The sequence below is a fragment of the Argentina anserina genome, chromosome 3 (assembly GCF_933775445.1).
Source record: "Argentina anserina chromosome 3, drPotAnse1.1, whole genome shotgun sequence".
NCBI classification, from domain to species: Eukaryota; Viridiplantae; Streptophyta; class Magnoliopsida; order Rosales; family Rosaceae; genus Argentina; species Argentina anserina.
Window position 1 is genome coordinate 32,034,900 of NC_065874.1, and position 20,315 is coordinate 32,055,214.

The 20,315-nt window shown below is 37.4% G+C and overlaps 4 protein-coding genes across 4 annotated transcripts; 3 read left to right on the forward strand and 1 right to left on the reverse strand.

The window, feature by feature from the left end:
• The first annotated feature begins 660 nt into the window (after positions 1-660).
• On the forward strand, positions 661-2,298 carry LOC126786542 (60S ribosomal protein L30). The gene is made up of 4 exons (XM_050512389.1): positions 661-837; positions 942-1,043; positions 1,892-1,960; positions 2,064-2,298. Exons 1-4 carry the CDS (start codon positions 711-713, stop codon positions 2,102-2,104), a joined length of 339 nt encoding a protein of 112 aa, XP_050368346.1. The 5' UTR covers positions 661-710; the 3' UTR covers positions 2,105-2,298.
• Positions 2,299-5,184: 2,886 nt separating this feature from the next.
• Positions 5,185-8,171, forward strand: LOC126787513 (COBRA-like protein 6). The gene is made up of 5 exons (XM_050513384.1): positions 5,185-5,266; positions 5,363-5,445; positions 6,758-7,407; positions 7,500-7,783; positions 7,870-8,171. Exons 1-5 carry the CDS (start codon positions 5,185-5,187, stop codon positions 8,169-8,171), a joined length of 1,401 nt encoding a protein of 466 aa, XP_050369341.1.
• A 328-nt stretch (positions 8,172-8,499) lies between these two features.
• Positions 8,500-11,158, forward strand: LOC126786523 (putative pentatricopeptide repeat-containing protein At1g12700, mitochondrial). Its single transcript, XM_050512370.1, has 2 exons — positions 8,500-10,413; positions 11,014-11,158. Exons 1-2 carry the CDS (start codon positions 8,527-8,529, stop codon positions 11,068-11,070), a joined length of 1,944 nt encoding a protein of 647 aa, XP_050368327.1. The 5' UTR covers positions 8,500-8,526; the 3' UTR covers positions 11,071-11,158.
• A 385-nt stretch (positions 11,159-11,543) lies between these two features.
• Positions 11,544-19,477, reverse strand: LOC126786521 (nardilysin-like). Its single transcript, XM_050512367.1, has 19 exons — positions 19,092-19,477; positions 18,373-18,451; positions 18,255-18,301; positions 17,620-17,732; positions 17,054-17,127; positions 16,824-16,919; positions 16,611-16,730; positions 15,875-16,108; positions 15,508-15,641; positions 15,122-15,278; positions 14,860-15,012; positions 14,263-14,642; positions 13,573-13,722; positions 13,266-13,448; positions 12,866-13,069; positions 12,676-12,782; positions 12,379-12,532; positions 12,028-12,149; positions 11,544-11,955 (listed from the first exon to the last, which is right to left on the reverse strand). The coding sequence occupies exons 1-19, from the start codon at positions 19,335-19,337 to the stop codon at positions 11,682-11,684; spliced, it is 3,027 nt and encodes a 1,008-aa protein (XP_050368324.1). The 5' UTR covers positions 19,338-19,477; the 3' UTR covers positions 11,544-11,681.
• Between the last annotated feature and the right edge of the window lie 838 nt (positions 19,478-20,315).

Genomic DNA, 20,315 nt, shown 5'->3' on the forward strand with positions numbered 1-20,315 from the left:
ATAATGTTCCAAATATTACCAATTACTATTAATACAAAAATGGTTCAAACTCCAAAAAACTTATTTTTGTAAATAAGTTACATCTCCGCACAATTGTAGGACAGGATGGGTCTTACAGGATTGGAGCTATTAGTCCCACATTTTATCCCACCGTAATCAAACAAGACAAGATAAGCCAGGTTCATAATACAGTCTATTCCTAGTGACCCAATCACGACTGTTTTAGGTAAAAAAAGGTTTAGTCAAGAGGTGTCGAGGTGCCGAGCGTTTAACCCAACATTTAATCCGGAGAATGATTTGGCATGTGGTGCAATATTAGAAATAAGATTTTATTTCAGGCTTATGTATTGTAAATTGGGGCTCATGTCGTAAATTCGCCAAGCCTAAGATTTTATTTATTAGATTTGATTTTGGCTATGATGGGCCTAAGTGCCTCTCAAGGTGGGTTTATCTGGTATTCGGTATTCCCTCTTGTATTTTGATGTACCATAATTGGCGCACACACGACACAATCAAACCAACAAAGACCCAAACAACAACGAAAAGTTTACAGACCATATTAAAACCCGGCCCAAACTTAACCCGGTGACTTATAACCTCATATCAATACCAAAACCCTAACTCGGCGTCTCCAAAAAGCAAAAGCTCTTGGTGTTTCTGGGTCTCGGCCGCTCAAGCAAGAAGAAGAAGAAGAAGACAGAGCTTCCATCATGGTGGCTGTGAAGAAAACCAAGAAGACCCATGAGTCTATCAACAACAGACTCGCTCTTGTCATGAAGAGTGGCAAGTTCACCCTCGGCTACAAGACCGTCATCGACACCCTCCGTAACTCCAAAGGTAGGTTGAAAAAGCTTCAATCTTTCCCATTTCCTTTAATAGGGTCTTGGATTTTCGATGTGGTTTTTGAATTTTTGTGTGATGTGGGCGTGTGTGAATTTCAGGGAAGCTGATTATTATCTCGAACAATTGCCCACCTCTAAGGAAGTCCGAAATCGAGTACTACGCCATGCTTGCCAAGGTTGGAGTTCATCACTACAATGGAAGTAAGTGTTCTTATCAACTCTAACTAATTTGGATGCTTGTTTGTTTTTGATAGCGAAGTGTGCATTCATTTTTGAGATGTGTGGATATAAGAGGGTAAGGAATTGTGATGTGGAGGGATGCTTTTTTAGTTGAATGTGAATGGTGGATCATCGATGAAAGGCCAAACAAGTTAAAATGGAGCTCATAATTACTGGGTATTGTGAGTATGAGACTTGTTCTCGGAACTCATTTAGCTCATTGTTAGCCACTTGATGGACCTGATTTAGTGCGACTGTTATAGAAGCATAGGCCCCCCAAATTAACATACCCTGGGGAATTTGTTATTCGGTGTTGGATTAAACAATGGAGGGTTTCATATTGTTGATGATTGGGAGTTGGTTTTCATTGGTGGTTAGATTTGCATACATGGTGCTTTGCTGATTCTGTGATCTTTTCATTTGGAGGAATGAAATTGCTACCTGGAAAGTATTTATTCTTGTTTTGGTTTATTGTAGTCTTCAGGGTGAATTAAAAACTTAAAAAAAAATCTGTGCATATTATATTGTCCAGATGTAGGTCTTTGTTTGCTCTTTTACTATGTAATACTCTCGGGTCTAACTTCTCAGCATTGTGGTTGATTGATTCTCGTATGCATGATAGTTTGGTATTTTGCAAAGTATAAGAAATTTCTCTTAGTCTGCTTTTGTATAGGATACTCTCTTTGTGCCACCTATTATGCCTGGAAGACATTATAAACATTGATCTATTGCAGGAAAATAGATGGTCATTGTTATTCTAATTCGTCTAAGGGATGTAATTGATTGTTGTACTGATATATACTTTTCATTGTCATTTGTTGTGTTTTCAGACAATGTTGACTTAGGTACAGCCTGTGGCAAGTACTTCCGTGTGTCATGCCTAAGCATTATCGATCCAGGTATGTTTAATCATTTGTTCTTGTTTAAATTATATTTGTATATGACCTCATTCATGTGAAGAACTTATTTGGCTAACCTGGCTGTTGTTTTGATAATGTTCAGGTGATTCGGATATCATCAAGACGCTGCCTGGTGATCAGTGAATGGATTGTGGACACTGCCTCTGTATTACATTATTTTAGGCTTGTTTGTGCTTTATGAACGATGATGTATGCCCCGGTGGTCTTTAAAGATTTTGTTTGTGGGTATGTTAGTATTCACTTGATCAGACAAGATCCTGCGTTTAAGATTTTTCAAGTTAATTTTGTTACAATTGGATACTCACATTCCTATTTTATTGTTGCATCATTACCAACAAAAATCATCTGAATGGCGCTGTAAACTGTATGCATCTTGTGAGTTCCTAGGGCTCGATCCAAGCCCACAAATTTCTCTTTGGCTTGTCTCCTTATCTTTTTTGCTCACTGGTACATACACTTTTTGGTTAGGTTGTTGGACAATATACAATAGATAACTGAAAACATAGATATGTGCTGGTGTTGGCCAAACCTGAACAGAGACCAAATCCAGAAATGCTAGGAAAAGAAGGGGTTGCAATGGAACCCGATCGTTTACTTTTCAGCCTGACAGTTTCTTACTCAGTTTTGCCAAAGTGCGCCATTCTTGTCCCTTTGTTTTTGGCAAGATTGTAGGAGCATCCGTTGGGGGAACCCAGTACAGCATTATGTATCTTCGTACGAGGGCGGAACCCAGTACAGTATTGTATCTCTTGGAATCCTGAATCTGATCCTGTCTGCGAGATGATAGTCAAACAATGAACAGTGATATTAATCGGATGGAGGTTTCCAAATTCCAACACAGAATCTTACTTTCCCAGCTCATTGGAAGCTGGTTTCTTGGAATCCAAGTCCAAATTTTACCTACTAAAACAGTTCTGCTGGCCTAAGCTAAAGGGATTTAACTCAGTATACGTGTAACTACGTATATGATACTGTGCCCAGGGGCGGATTCAGCCCAGGTAAGATTTTTGTTCAGAAAAAAAAACTCTTTATTAAAAAAAAATTAAACCAATTGATTGTACGGAGTCTCTCTGCTCTCATCTATACTTCTACCGTTCTACTGTATAACCCAAAAAATTAGCTATTCTCCAGTTCTCTTCTAAGTTCTTTTAAAATTGAATCAGATACTGATTAGAATAATTAGATACTAATTATGGAATTATTAGATTTTGAAATTTGGTGGGTATATGGGTTTGTTCACTTTGTTGGTTAAACAGATCTTATTGGAAATTTGGAATATGATTATATGAAATTGGGTGTTAATGTGTTAGTCTTGCTACTGTCTTACTAAACAACTGAATAGATTATAATCAAAGATTGAGTATTTTATTTGCCTATTTGAGTTTGGTAAGATTGTAGGGAATTAGTGTCATCGATTTGAAATGATTGGAAATTTGGTGGTATGTTAGAGAATGGCCGAATGAGAAATTGAGCATTTGTCTATGTGGATTAGTTAAGAACTTAAGATTATAGGGAATTGTAGGAATATTTAGGTTTAATTTACTTTTAATTATATGAACTTTATACACTGTATATTGTAAACCTGAAAAAAAAATTCTAGATATGTCCCTAAAATTAGCCCAGGTGACATGTTTATCCTGGATCCGCCACTGACTGTGCCAACTCAACAAGAACTTGTTCTAAGAGCATAATACTGAAGATTACTCATAGTGGAAGGAGCAACTGTCTGACATCTTCCACGATCATAGAACTGAGATGACTTCTTAACGGCTGCAAGTTCATCAATGACTTGTTTAGACTCTGTTCGCGCTTCTTTAGCTTCTTTCATGTCAATGTTGCAGGCACGAGTTGCAAGTCTCCAACGCTTAGGAGATAATCACAAACTATATATATAATTCCACATAGATCAATACCGTAGGAATGCCATTTCAAATTTACAAGAACAAATTGAAGGTACATATATTGACCTCCATATAGTTGATGAAGATCTAAAGGTGTGGAGGACAAGTCATGAAGATTTGATATGTAAAAGAGAATTGAAGTTGTTTCCTAATTGGACTAGGAAAAGATTATGGTTTGTTTTTCCTACCAAAGAAGTCTCAACCGATTTGATTATGGGTAGATTGATATATATTTGGGAATATATATTTAGTTAAATGGTGTTTGGGAATTGTTATAGAAAAGGATTCAAAATAAAAGATGTATTCCATATTCATATGGATTTTTTCCTTTTCTGTGTGAGATGCATTAGGAAGGGAAATTAGGTTGATTACCTATGTGTACTAGGGTTAGGGTTGGATGGCCGGCTGCTATATATATGATGTACATAGGCAGTAGGTGTGATAGCCTTCAAGCACACACAGATAGAGAAGAAACAAGGTGAAACCAAAGAGAAGAAATTTCACAAAAATGAGAGCTTAGTGCTAGGAGATCTTAGTGACTCCATTGAAGACCTTAGTGGCAACATCAACGTTCTTAGTGAGGTTGATCATCCGTGTGACTACAATGTTCTTAGTGAGGTTGTATCAACATTTGAAGCAACGATCTTAGTGAGGTTGTTTCATACTTGATTGTAACTATCAAGTAAGAAGTATTTTTACATTTGAGAATAACATTATTATTGATTAAGGTGTAATCATTGTAATATTGTTTATTCAATAAAAAAGTAAAAATCTTCTATATATTCCGCTGCTATTACTCGTTATTGTTCTATCCTGTATTTTCACAAATAGAACATTTTCAAACTCTACTATTCATTTTCTCTCATACTATCTTTTCTTCTTTCACAGAGATTGAAAACGGTATGTGTTCATTGTAATCAATGTTTTAGTTTTGGACGCGTATTCTTCCTCTAATCATGTAGTAGAAATGATTATGATACAGCTGTAATTGGAAGGAAATAAGCTTTTTGACCAAAACGGCGACGTTGTGGTGTAAGGGACTCACCCTTGTTTGGTTAAAACTTAGATATAGCAAAATCTAAACTACATCGTCTTCAACCTTCGCCCCCGCGCCTCCGGGCTTCACGTCTGCAAAAAGCGCCGCCTCTATAGTCCACACACACACACACACACACACACACACACACACACACACACATATATATATATATATGTATTACATAACCTACCAATGATCGTCGATCTCTAAGAAGGCAAGACAAGAATCACAAGATCAAAGAGCGAGGCAACTCATCAGTGTATATGGGTGGCGGCGGCAACAGTACTTTCACCTTCACCATGTATCTGATGATGATCATCATCTTGTCTTCCATATCCTTATCTCGTAAGTTATATGAATTTATGATTTCATTTTCTTTGATTGAAAAAAATGAGGATGCATGACTGACGAACATGATGATGATCGATGGTGGTGGTGCAGATGGATACGACTCATTAGATCCTTATGGAAATGTAACTATTACTTGGGATTTTCTGGCACAAAGCAGCACAGATACGTATGACGTGAGTAAATATATCTGTCTACCTCCCACTTTCCTCTCATTCATTGTCATCAAAATTCTATTCTGCTTGTTTCATTTGATGATTATTGATATTGATTAACTAGACTTGGACTGGTGTCCTACATTTGATTATTCTTAATCTAAACCCTGTCAAGTTACACAATCCATACCTCTTATAAACTCAACCTGCTACATTCGGGGTGATAGTTTGATCGAATTCTCAAAATTTTCTCTAAACCGAGAAACAAATCAAATACCTTTCGAGAAAAAAAAAACTAACCTAAATTAAATCTTGATTCAGTCAGTTCAAGTAACTGCATAACAAAGTTTCGGATGAAAATTTGGATCTCTCTCATGAATCATGACTAGATGTTTCCATCTGTTGATACTTTTCCATGCATATTAGTTTCATATATTTATTAGACATTAATTTGATTTAATTCTCCTATCAATGTTTGGGACTGATTCTCCATTTCCAAAAGTATATGGGGACGGAATTTTGTGGAAAATTAGGAAGTAATATCTCATGTCCCTTGATTTACATTTTTTTGTTGATATATATATATATCAAGGTTCTAAAAAACGCTAGGTGTTAATCGGGCGGACAGCTAAAAACCAGCGCCCAGAGGATTAATCAGGGATTAATCGGGGATTAATCAGCTTAAAATTGAGGCGGCCAAGGGTCTCCAGGCGCCTAGGCGCTGTCTAGACGGTCCTAGGCGGGGATTTTTAGAACATTGATATATATATATATATATATATATACATCTTTTTATCTAAGGGCATATCAGGACGAGACCTAGAAGTTCCCTAGTGTCATGTCATTGTGTGAAGTATTCGATCTATTTCTTTCCTATAAATTTCCTTTCCAAATAGTATGTACACTAGCTGAATTAGGTAATAAAAATAGATATTAATCGTCTAAAATAATAAACTTGATAAATTGAATTCCAAAAAATGTTTGTTCAAGACGAAATAACATATCTATGTATATATGTGTGTTTGTATAAATGTGCCATGCATATTTCACATTTCGGATATTTGCAGGAACCCAATGAATTTCGATTTCTCAAACATGCCATGCAAATACATTGAACGAATACATGTGCAAATTTCAAATTACTTGAAATATTTTATATAATTCTATTCTAAATAATATAAATTGGTGTGTAACCCTAACTCATTAAAATAGAAAAGTTGTTATAATCACCAAATTGATTCAGCTATATCGAATTATTGATCAATTCGCAAGTGGGTAAGCTACCTAAGCTGATATATATTGTTTCTTTTGGTGGATGCATGCATGCGTGCAGATTAAAGTATCGATATACAACCTGCAACAGTACAGGCATATAGAATTGCCAGGATGGAAACTGCAATGGAAGTGGAACAAATCGGAAGTGATCTGGGACATGCGTGGTGCCGAGGCAACTGAGCAAGGAGATTGCTCAGCGTTCAAGGCTTCCGGTGGTGGAGATCTTCCTCATTGCTGCTTGAGGCAGCCCGCCATCATTGATCTGCTTCCTGGAACTCCTTACAATATGCAGTACAAGAACTGCTGCAAGGGAGGTGTTTTGTCATCCATGAACCAAGACCCTTCCAAGTATCTCTCCTCCTTCGGTATGAGCATTGGAAACTTTCCTTCTAACCGCCCATGGTCAAAAACTCCTTTCGATAAGCTCAACCTTACTATGCCTACCGAATTCAATCTTGGGATTCCTGGTTACACCTGTGGAGACGCGTTTCTAGTCCCCCAAACAAGGTATACTGATGAGAGAGGACAAGGACGCCGCTGGAAACAAACCCTTGAGACATGGAACATCACCTGCACCTACTCCCAGTTCCAGGCTTCTCTCGCACCCAAGTGCTGTGTATCCTTGTCTGCCTTCTACAACACCACCATTGTCGGCTGCCCGCTTTGCAGTTGCGGATGCCGAGGACTAGCAAAGGCCAAATGTATCGAGTAAATAATTAGTACTCTATCCCTTTTACTGCTCGATTAGCTGAATACATCATTAATTATATCTCAGCATAGTATGTCGGTATTCACCGCAGGTCTGGTGACAAGCCTCCTCCTTCTGTGTCGGAACTTCCACCGGAGAAGCGGGCAGTAGCACCACCTCTGGTAACATGTTCGCCGCATATGTGCCCCATCCGAGTTCACTGGCACATCAAGCAGAGTTATAAGGAATATTGGAGGGTGAAGATCACAATCACCAATCTCAACTTTGTCAAAAACTATTCCGATTGGAACTTGGTTGTTCAGCACCCAAATTTAAGAAGCGTCAGGCAGCTTTTCAGCTTCAATTACCATCCCCTCACTACCTACGGAAACATCAGTAAGTCCTCCAATTCCTCCTATTGAATATTCATACCATTATATATGCAATACTAGCTAAGCAACTAAATATAAGTTCATTATCAGATGATACGGGCATGTTTTGGGGCATCAAATACTATAACGACATGATACTAACCTCGGGAGACCAAGGGAACGCACAAACAGAAATGTTGATGCACAAGGATGAAGGAATTTTCACATTCAGAGAAGGATGGACTTTCCCAAGAAGAATTTCCTTCAATGGGGATGAATGCGTAATGCCCCCTCCAGATGACTACCCTACTCTTCCGAATCGAGTTAATACGATTGCGGCGACCTTCAACCCTTCCCTGCTATTAGTCTCCTTTCTGTTCCTAGCAGTAGCAGCACCGGCTCTTTTCCGCTGATCGATCCTAGTTCAATTGGCCTTCTACCTCTATTGTTGTTCACCAAGCTAGTACTTGATCAAGAGAATCAATGCCACATTCAGTTTAGTTTAGAGCATATATATTAATACTAGCAATCGATCTTATTGGGAAGTACTGTCTATGTAGTCAATTATTTGATGAGTGTCCTAAAACTAGCTAGGTAGTGTCACACTAACCATGGTACATTTCTCAAAATTTTGAATACCTTTCAATACTATCGGAACACCAATTGAATAAGTATTACATTACACTTTGATTAGTATTACGTTTACACATGATCAATGAGCAGAATAGGTACATTGAAAAATGCAAAATGCCTTGAGACTTGTACAATATGTGTGACCTTTCGTTACTTTTTACAACAAAGAATAATGCAAATATTGAAGGAACAATAATATACAGGAGAGGAAGGAAAGCCGGAGAAACTCAAGAAGAACACAAAAGGGGTGAGAGCAGAGAGAAGAAGATGGCGGCGATGGCGGTCAGGCGCGGCACAAGAGGTATGGTTTCGTCTACTCTCAACATCTCCATGGCTTTGTTTCATTCAAGAGGTACCCAATTTCCTCAAGTGAGTAATGCCGAGGATGCCCGCAAGGTGTTCGATGAAATGCTTCACTCGCGTCCGCGGCCTCCTGTCATCCCATTCAATCAGCTGTTGTCTCAGCTTGTCAAGCTGAAACAATACGCAGCAGTCATCTCCCTCTATAACCAAATGCTCCTGCATCGAATTTATCCCAATCATTATACTCTGTCTATTGTCATCAAATGCTATTCCCATTTGAATCGAATGGGATTTAGTCTATCTGTGTTTGGAAGTTCCTTCAAGTTGGGTCTTCAACCTAATGTTATTACCTTCTCCACTCTCATCCACGGCTTTGTTCTCCGCAATCAATTGCCTGAGGCCACACGACTTTTCGACAAAATGATGGAGGAAGGTCATTGTAAGCCCAATGTGTTTACTTTCAGTATTCTTATCAAGGGCTTTTGCAACACGGGGAACAACAGTGCTGCGATTGCTTTACTGAGGAAGATGGAAGAACAAGGATGCATGCCTGATGTTGTTTCTTATAGCAACATCATTGACAGCCTATGCAAGGATACACTCATTGATGAAGCACTGAAGCTCTTCTCTGAAATGAGCAGTAGGGGGATTGCTCCAGATGTGGTCACTTACACCTGCTTGATTCACGGGCTTTGCAATATAGGCAGGTGGAATCAAGCTCAGATGTTGCTTGACGAAATGCTGAGTGCATATATCTTTCCCAATGTCGTCACCTTCAGTTGCCTGGTTGATGCATATGGTAAGGAAGGGAAGGTTGTGGAAGCTGAAAGGCTGGTTCAAATAATGATTGAGAGGCATATTGAGCCTGGTACGATTACTTACAACTCACTTATGGACGGTTACTGTTTGCTTGGGGAAATGGAAGAGGCTAGACGAGTTTTTGATCTTATGCTCAGCAAGGGCTCCATGGTTGATGTCCAGAGTTGTAATACCTTGATCAACGGATACTGCAAGGCTAAAAAGGTCGACCAGGCTTACGCGATTTTTAAGGAAATGCCTAGTATGGAACTAGTTCCTGATACCGTCACTTATACCACTCTCATTGATGGTCTTTTCAAAGTGGGGAGACTACAAGAAGCACAAAAGTTGGTCTCTGAGATGATTGATTGTGGCCAGCTTCCAGGTCTTCAAACATACAATGTTTTACTTGATGGGCTGTGCAACAACCAGAAACATTCGACGGCATTAAAATTGCTTGAAAAGATGGAAGCCAGCAAATTGAAACTGGATGTTGTAACTTACAATATAATTATCGAAGGTTTGTGCAAAGCTGGAAATACAAAATCCGCGAGAAATATCTTCAGTAGTTTGTCATCAAGAGGAGTTCAGCCAAATGTGAGATCATACAGTATAATGATCCAGGGACTCTGTCACCAGGGCTTATTAGTTGAAGCAGAAAAGTTGCTGAGAGAAATGGAAGGGAATGGATGTCCGCCAGATGATTGCACCTATAACATCATTATCAGAGGCTTGTTAAATAACAACAAGACATCATTGGCCGTGAAACTTATTGAAGAAATGAAGAAGTGTGGTTTCTCTGCAGATGCATCAACTATGGAATTGATACTCGGGTTACTGTGTAAGGATGTAGTGGATCCGGCTTTGTTGAAGGTCTTCAAAGATTCACGAAAAAGTGGATCTGAACTTGATCAACCCCAGGTATGTCTATTTCTTCACAGCTCCAAAGTTTTTTATTTGAATTTCTGTTGTTTGTTTCACTTTATGTTTAGAAATTTATAGATTGCAATTTTGACTCTTTGTGATGCAAGTTCAGAACTTGGTCCTCCCACCTGCTTGGTGGTATATTTTTAAACTTTAGTATCTGCCACTACCGTTATTTGTTAGGACATTAGATTTGTGGTTTTAATTCTAAGCTGCCACTGTATATGGGTCTGTTAATGAAGATTTCAATTTAATTTGAGTGTTCTGCGTGGTATGCAATATCCACCTGGTTTTCTTAATTGTTACATTTTTTGAAAGGCTATAGCACCTTCTCGGCTTTCTGCAGTTATAGTTTCTTTGCTGTATTATTGCAGAGATGCAGCTTTCTAACTCTGCTTACAAGTTTTCGGGTATTCATGGTTTTTATGTGTAGAGTCAAATTTTAAGCAAGTTGGCTGAGACCAACCTCTTGAAACGCAACTTTATTTTTTCTATTCTCCTGCCTGAAATATTTCTTTGTCTAGACTTTGATCTCTTCGGCTAGCTTCCCAATGTTTGTGCTCTGATACGAGGCATATGTTTGAATCTGCAAAACAGGGAACAGAACAACTCACAAGCACTCAGAAGGAGGATCAAGGATGTCAAAACAGGTAACAGAACAACTCACATGGTACAAAACATGTTTGCTCCAGAGTGTTGGAGACTTGCCATATTAAATCCGAGGATCATGGATGAGCACTGCAGCGAGCCCTTTCTCAAGCTTAATTAAACTGTTCAGTTTCTTATCATTCAGAAACATTATTACATTATCTTCCTAGAAAAGTGCTGCGATCCCATAGACCCATAAGACCATGGTTTTAGCTTCAGTGTCAAGAATATATTATACGGGGGAGTCTGTTACTTTTTTTTCACTTTCCCAGATTGTAATTGTGGTAGCCGTATACTTAAACTCTGAGTCTGTTTGTTTGACGCTCTTCCTTATTACCAGCCATGTCCTTGGCACAGTGATGTCATGGATTTTGAAAGTACAGAGTAGAGACGGAGAGACCTCAAAAGATACCACTTTTTGGTACAGGAAAGTTACTAGAACAGCAGGTAGTTGCTCTACATTTCACAGTTCAGTAGGATCCACTGATGGGCGTTGGTGACCCAAGCACAAGGCTCGGAGAAAACCCAAACAAGTTACTTTGATGACGTCGGTAGAGTTGCAAACTTGCAATACGAGCTAAATGTTGCAGGGATTTAGATTCTAGATATAGAAAATCCTAGAAGTTTTCAGAAGTATCTAAAGTATTAGTTTTAGGATCATAGAACTTAGATGACATCTTAAAGGCTGCAACGTCTTGAATTGCTTGAACAGGCTCCCATTGCGCTTCATCAGTCTCTTTGAAGTCGGTGTTGCAACCCCACACACGAGTTGCAAGTCTTCGGCACTTGGGAGAAGATTGTTGCAAATAGGTCTTGTGAAAGATGACAACATCCTCCTTCTGTATGCATCTGAGTTCTTCTGCTGCCTTTTTTGAGTAGTCAAATATATATCTGTAGTATATTGACAATTATTAGTGTTGGGAGTGATCAGCATTAGAAAGCTTAATATGTATATACTAGTACCTTTTATTATAGATCTCATTCCACAATCGATTGGTTTCATGTGTAAGGCATGCATCTTTCTTCAAAAGATTTTCTATTAGTCCAGCTTTATAGTTCCTAAAGGAATCATCATCCAGTTCTTCCTGCAAATGCCAACGAGTTCGATAACAGAAACTCTAATGCAGAAACGAGATTCATGGATACACAATTTGAGAAGTCATTATGAAAACCATATATCTTTTAAGTTGAAAGTAGGTATGCAGTATGCACACAAATCTAGTTCAAACAGAGACATGCGAACAGTACTCATAATTTTAATTTTTTCTCTAAGGGAAGGTGATATCAATGAAGGAACCTTGCTTGAGCGCTTACCAACAACTCTTCCAGACCATTTATGAAGTTGTCAAGTCTTCCTTGTAGGTGGATTGGGTTATACATAGATGACTGTACTGAGAAAAGAATGCCAAAAACATCCCATTTTAAATCCAGGCCACACTCAACTCCATACCCGAGCTGCTCCTTTGTCCTATTTCAAGAAATAGAAAGACCTTCATAAGAATATTTCATCTGATCCAAGGTGAACAATTTATCAGATCCAGATTCTTAGCACACTGTTATCTGAGGCAATTCTTTTTATCAAACTGTTATTTCAATATTAAATGAACTCACCTTAGCTGATTGAAAAGTGGTTCCTTTACAATTGCATTGAAAAGATCTATCAAAACTTTCCATCTCATGGACTTACTCCCTGTTGCCCATTCAATTTGAAAATACAGCTGCAATATCAAACAAAACTGACATATAAGAAAGAAAGTACATAATATGTGAAAACCAAAACAATCTAATCCATTTTAGTTACCTCTGTCACAGAATTTGTTTCTGACTTGTTCTTCACAGTAGCATCTCTAATGAGGTTAGCACTAGGAGGAAGACAAATACAATGATTTCTATACATCAATTCGACAGGAAGCGATTGTACAGAAAAGTTTGTCTTCCATATATTTGTAAGGCTGATTGCTTCTTCTTGCGACAAATTACCATGGAGAAGGCCCTCAATGTAGATCTGTACATATTGAGGATAATACATTGTCACTTTGTAAGCATATGCCTTGAAATAAAAATACTAAGTAAATTATATATCAAGGGAAATATAGATATAAAGTATTCAATTTACATTGGCAGGTTCTTCCATGACAAAAGACCTGGCAGGTGGATATCTAATAAATTCAGTGAATACTCAACACAAATTTATAGTGTACCTGGGAAAAAAGCTCAGTAATGAATGAGTTCAAATCAGAAACAGACAACCCATTCAAAACATAAAACAGCTCATCTATGTCGTAGAATCTCTGCAACAAAATTTGCTCTCTCAAGTATGCTGAGTGACACCAGGGATTCATATTGGCATTTCTATACACTCGCACCATGTCTTCTTTAATAACCTATTACAATGCGATTTTGTTATCAACAAGGCAGAACCCAGAGAGGTATACTCAACTATACGCATAATCAAAGTTAAACCAGACATGGACCAGTCTGATGAAAATGAATGGCTCCCCAGCATACCTTAAAACGATCATCAGTTGGCAAGAAGCTCTTTATTGTTTCCAAAATCTTTGACAATAGAGCTGGAAGCTTATCATTGAAACCAAACACCTGCAGCTGGAGTTTGTCGGTAAACACAGAAATAGAAGTCCCCAAGCAGGCAACATGAGCCTACAAGCAGAGTTAAAAGGTTAAGCATTAATACAAAAGACTAGTTCACCAAGTCACTAGGATCAGAGTAAAATACAAGTACAGTACCCTGAGAAAAGAGCAACAAAACTAGCTAATAAATGCTGGGCAATGTGTCTGCAAACTCTGTTCTGCAACTGAGCTACTAAACATCAAGGACAATATATTTTTTTTATAAATTCCTTGATTTTTTTTTTTAACATTAAGGAAACTATTTTCCATAATAAAATCATACAGATCAAGGCAACTACAAACCGAAGTTAGATGTTTGAAGAAATTGAAGAGAAGTTCTTTCTAATTGTCACTCCTAGAAAAATACAGAAAAGAAAACACACTTCTAAAACTTTTAAATACCTAATCAGTTAAAGACATTGTGTCTGGCCAGTCACATGGAACAGTTTTCTAGTCTCCTTCTGATTTAAATTCAAATAGTTTCCCCACAAAAATCATTTATTATAGTGTAATAATTTTCCTCTTAAATTGACCTTAAACGTCACAAGTCATTAAAGATGAGATATTAACCTGATAGATGATCTCACTGAGCTCATCTTCAAGAAGGTCGATGTATAAATCTGTCAAAACACTACTCTTTACATTATCATATCCACCTCTCATTCTGATGAAAAAGTACGCATTTTCCCGTGGAAGTTGAAAAGTGCTATCAAGCTTGTACCAGATCTTCATCAATGGCTCATCTAGTATACATGTCGGAGAATATATATTTGAAATATCAAGACACGTCCCATCAGAACGGAGGGAGAAGTCACTAGGAATGAACTTATTCTTTTCTCGCAGATTCAAAGACACATCAATTTCTGGAGGATCCTTCCACAACTTCATTAAAGATGGAGATAAATCTTCCTCGATATAATGTGAACTGTACCAAGGCTCGCACTGAACCTCTGAAACAAATACAGCAAAACAAGGGAAATGTTAATGCTTGATTATGCTTGAGTTACTCTAGGACACTCCACATATTACATGAAACATATACAGTAGAATGGGACAGGGATAGTTTCAATAGACAATAAGCTTAAGAGCAACAAGATAAATGGATGGAGAAAGATGAACAACGAACATCCTTCTTTCTTTAATTGCTTTGGCGTATTAGGGAATCACCTTCTGTCTTAAATGAGGACTTTGATACCACATCAATCCTCATGTTTTCAGGAGAGAGGAAACTAAGAACATTTTGTATCAATGCCTCATCCCATGTCTCAAACATATAATCCCCATAAATAACATGCTCTGCTGCATAACGTTGTAAGTTTTCTGCAAGAGGAAGTTTGATTTATTCAACAATACACAAATACAGATATCTTAAAGGAATTAATTAAGCCCTGATCGAGAAAGAGGTGTGCTTCCAATAAATGAAAGAAACCTGCAAGGTTTAAAGCATAATCATCCTGGAAAGGCTCCTCCTCTCCAAATCTAAAGCACATGTTCCCTATATCCTGGAGTTCCGAAAATATCCATTCTGGTGTCTCCTGACGTAGTAACTTAATGTATTGATACACCAACCCAATCATTTCGAAAATCTGCAAGATAAGCATTCAACATAGTAAATGAGAAGTGAAAGATGCAGTAAAGTTGGCTTTGTTAGATCAGTTCAGCATAACTGAAATTTCTGACCAAGCATATGTAGAGAAAGAAAAAAGGCAAGCATCTATGGATTCTCCAAAACTCGTTGAATTTGAACTAAGTCAGAAATCTAATATAGGATAGTTAAAAATAATATTCTGCCGAAAGATTGAGAAAAAAAAGTACCTGCTCCAGTCCAGAGTCAGTGAGGTATATGACCATGCAAAAGACATCGGCCACAGGATAGCGGCTCACCGAAGCACCTAGATTTGTTGCCCACCCTCTCTCTTTAAGGTAGAAATGCAAACCTCCCTTGCCCTCTGGAAAATGTAGATTGTTCAGAGCTAAAACTAAATTAAGCAAAATGCATTAAAAAAATTTAGAGGTACCAAACCTATTGGCAAATCCATATTCAACATGCAAACATAAAAAAACCAATGCAGGAAAAAATATGATGGAGGCTATTTCAAGAAATATAATAACTTAGGCAAAAGGCAGATGATAGAAGCACTAAAGCTCCCCTCCATCCAATATCCAGAATGATTCATCTTACCATGCACAAGGAGATGATGTAAATAAAATTCTGGGCCTTTAGAATAGTGTCGACGAAGGCATGGAAGTGTCCATGACAATTGCAGTATGTGAACATCTTGAACAGCTTCTAGCCTGTAAACTTTTCCAGCTTTCCAAATGGGACTTTCTGCCTTGAACTCCTGATTTACTTTGGAACCTGTTTTGACATCTCCATACAATTCCAAAATCCACTTCTCCAGTACATCCAGTGACTCTGTAAGAATTAGAACCATTTAAATGAATATAGATTTATTTAATCATCAGAACTGAAAGAAGAAGTTATATGTTGATAGTATTTAAAATTAAAAGCTATTAACACTAATATTCAATTTGCAATAGCATCGAAAACTTCATCTCTATTGTAACTGAATAAGTTTCACCAATAACTACTGACAAATATTTTTTTATGTTATATTGTAATCCATTATAAACCTCAACCAATTCACAGAATCCCATATTTATGAAGACCTTATCATTTATTAATTTTATAATTTTTTTTTAGATTCAACTACAAAATATATAATCTCTTCCATTTCCTGCACTCAAGCACACCCTCTGTGGTGTTGCACAATAGAACATTAGAATTATATGTTACTTTATTATTTTATTTTTTTTGAAAACGACTTTATCTTATTTATGGTCACCAATTCTTGATTAACCTCCAAAAGGTGACAAAACCATGCAAAATAAAAATAAAAAAGGACACAAAATTTCACCTCCACCAATGACAACTAGCTTCATTAATCCACCATGGTAATAGTTTCTGTACAACTTTAGTATTTGTTCCTGCAAGTTGATCCCCTTCTTTGTTGCATCATCCAAGCTCTTCTTATTTCCTTTCATTCCATATATATAACAAGATGTAAATTTCATATCACATATAAAATATCAAAATGAGAAAGAAAAAAAACAGTGGATTCAAGTATCACCCTGAGAAAATCTATTAAACGGGTGACCAGGTGTGGATGTATAGCATTGAAGTTGTCGAAGGCGGCAAAAGTCATTTTGCAGAAGCCTGTTAAACTCTGCATTCCAGTTTGATTAAGAAATTCATTCAGCAATGACGAATCCATACAATTACAGATGGTAAGAAAAATCCGGAAGGATTGAAAGTGGAGGAAACGCTGGATGCGATAATTTAAGAATTAGTAGCGTATACCTGAATCTATAGCATGTATCTCTCGCTCCATGGGTTCACTTTTTAACAGAGGTGAAACAAAAAACTGAGAAAATCTGATAAGACCAAAGATCCCAAATAGATATAAACCAAGTTACTGAAGAAGAAGAAGAAAGGCAATTGGAAGTACAAAATAGCAGCGAGGTATGATAAATCAGTGAAATGATTATGAGCAGCAAGCAAGGGACCGACACAAACAATCTGAAAATAGACCTCACTTCAATCCCACATTTTCCTGATTCAGACAGTGTGTCATATCGATAAGTAATACATATACTTGGTCTTAGATGAGTTCATAATAAAACAAAAGAAAGCAACCCACATTCTTTTAACAACAGCTTCTAACCTATCAATATATATTTGTTTTGGCACATAACCACGAAAATCATATTCCATGAAAATCATTTCCAGATGCTCAAGTCAATAATAGAGACAAAGACAAGATTCAGTGTCAATTCAGAAAGCACACCAAAGACTAAGACCTTATTCCATGCATGGATCAAAATTATCTCCAACATAAAGGACTTCATGAAGAGCACAGTAATTACCTTGTCAATGCACCCTTAAGAAACTCCCCATTCACTTCAAAAAAATAGCAAGTATGCTCTGCACATGTGTATGCATTTGTGGACCCTCCATGCTTGGACAAGTAACTATCATACTAGCAAAGGGCAGAGACAGAAGCGATAACATAGCAGTAAGCAGTCAATCTTCTCCCACATAACTTGAGTGCAAGCTAGCAGAACTAATAAATTTTTTCGAATTAACTGATTTAAATATCATTTACAACTTTAATAATTACCAAAACAAAAGGGTTAACAAACTCACTTTTCTATCTTGTCTTGGCCATAACAAAATTGAATTCAATGTAGTTATTTCCTTTGCATTTTAAAATAGCATGAAGACCAACTTTAAGCCCCTAAACACAAAGTGCAGCATGTATGTCTTCTAGAATGCTGGTAGCAAAAGAACAAGCAAGCCCTCCACTTGTATGTATGTAACAAAAGCAAGTTGATGATTTTGTTGTGCTGAGTATAATCTCTATTGGCAATACTATCATTTTCCATAAATTCAGGATGTACATTGAAAGCATGTGAATCGCCAAATGACTTACTTATAAACACTAACTCAACTGGGACAAGACAAAAGAAAAGAAAAAGAAGACGCTCAGGGGCAAGCATACCTCATTTTCAACTGGGAACTTTGTGCTCCCCATGAACAGCATGTGTTCTGCAACATTGAGCTTGTAAGTAATGTGTTCATACCCTATAAAGAAGGGTATGCGCATGTTTCCCACAAACCTAGAAAGTGCGCAAGCCCCTGTGCCTTCATGGGGTCAGACCAGCTGCCTATTCCAACACACATTGCTGCTGCTGCTGCCTGAAAAAGAGTCATAAACATCATATTTACATTCTTCTAAATTGAGTTGAGTATTAACACATCCGGTTATATAATCAGATCATACACAGAGTTACCACTATAAAATAGAACGACCGCAAACAAAGAAAAATCTCATATCAAACTCCAGCAGTATACATCAGATGTACCAGTATGACAATAGAAGCCCAGAAAAAGCACAAAGATTGATGTTCCAAGCCCAGTGATCTTGTAGACACAAACTCATAACATGTTCCTACCCAATAAGCTATTTTCATCAATGGAATGCTGAGCCTATCACGTTACACCACCGTAATTTTCAAGAACCCAAGGTTGGATGCAAGATGGGTATTGCATATTTTTTTAATTCAAAGGGTCAAAAACTAAGCTGTTGTTTGCAAACTTCCCCAAAACTAATCTCACATTCAATCGAAAAGAATGCAACAAGAATGATATACTATAATACCAAAGTAAAACTATTTCTCAACTAAATTATGCTGATTTTTATAACTTTCTGAAAATAGGTTTACAATGAAGAAACAGAAATGCTGCAAAAATAACCCAAAAGTCCAAAGGCTCCAAGTTTAAGCTAGAAATGCAACATGGGTATTGCAGATTTCAACTCTAAAAGTGAAGCACCAACCTTCTTAGTCTGTAAAGCACCTCCCTTTCCCTTGCTTCTTCGCTCCCCATCTCCACCTCTGGCGGCTTCTTCTTCATCTTCACTGGGCTCAACAAGGCTCTCGTAGTAGTAGTCTTGTGAGTATACATCAGGATCATGAATGAGCAATGCAGTGAGGCCATTCTCAAGCTCAATCAGCCTGTAGAGTCGTTTGTCATTCGGAGACTTGATCACAACATCGTCCGAGGAGAAAGTGGGGCGACCCATCAAAACTAGTTAGCACTCTCAAACCTTAATCTCAGTCTGTTATTGCACCAGACATGTCTACTTGTCTCTCCAACAATAGTAGTGTTGTGGAGTTTGAGAAGTAGAGTCTTAAACTCACCAACAACAACAAAGTGGATGTTCCGTTCTACTCTACTTAGGTGAAAAGCTTTGCAACCTAATCTATTTTCGTTAGAGAGACTTGGCTTAGACCTAAACGAAACGTGGCTGTCCGCCGCAGGTTTGGACTTTAGGGGAGACGGGGTTTATGGCTTCTGAAGGTGCACCATTTTAGAAAAGACAGACTTTGACTTTCTTTTCTTCTTTCTTTCAGTTTTTTTTTTATAGAAAAGACAGACTTGACTTTTAGACAAACTAAATCATTTGATGGCCCAAATTACACCCTAATTCAAGCGTCTATAATTATCTCTACTAATGCCGTAAAGCGAGTATCTAAAAACTTTATTAAATTATAAATTATCAAATATATTTTTTTTATAATTTTATTCTCGTACATACACATAATCACAATTATATAAAAATATAAATATTTTAATAATATAATTTATTAAAATTATTATTCGTAGGAAACAAAATAATCATTTATGTAGTAGTGTTTCAATAATACACTTCAATTAAAAATTTACAAATCTATGCGATTAAAAATGTGCGGCCGAGTACCATAAGTATTCTATAAATATAAAGACCTAGTCATCGTCAGCCGCAATATCTTAATCTACAACAAACACTACAACTTTGGGTATAGAAAAGAAAGGGAGAGAACTCGGATCCAAAAACAAGGCTCAATTCTTGAATTTGGAAGATGATGATGATACTCAGCCGCAGCACAAGAGGTAATAAGCTGTCTTGTTGTCTTCCCCTCAACAATTTCGTGGCTCTGTATCATTCGAGAGAAACACTTCCGAATGAGGCTGCCGCCCGCAAGGTATTCGATGAAATGCTTCAGTCGCGTCCTCTGCC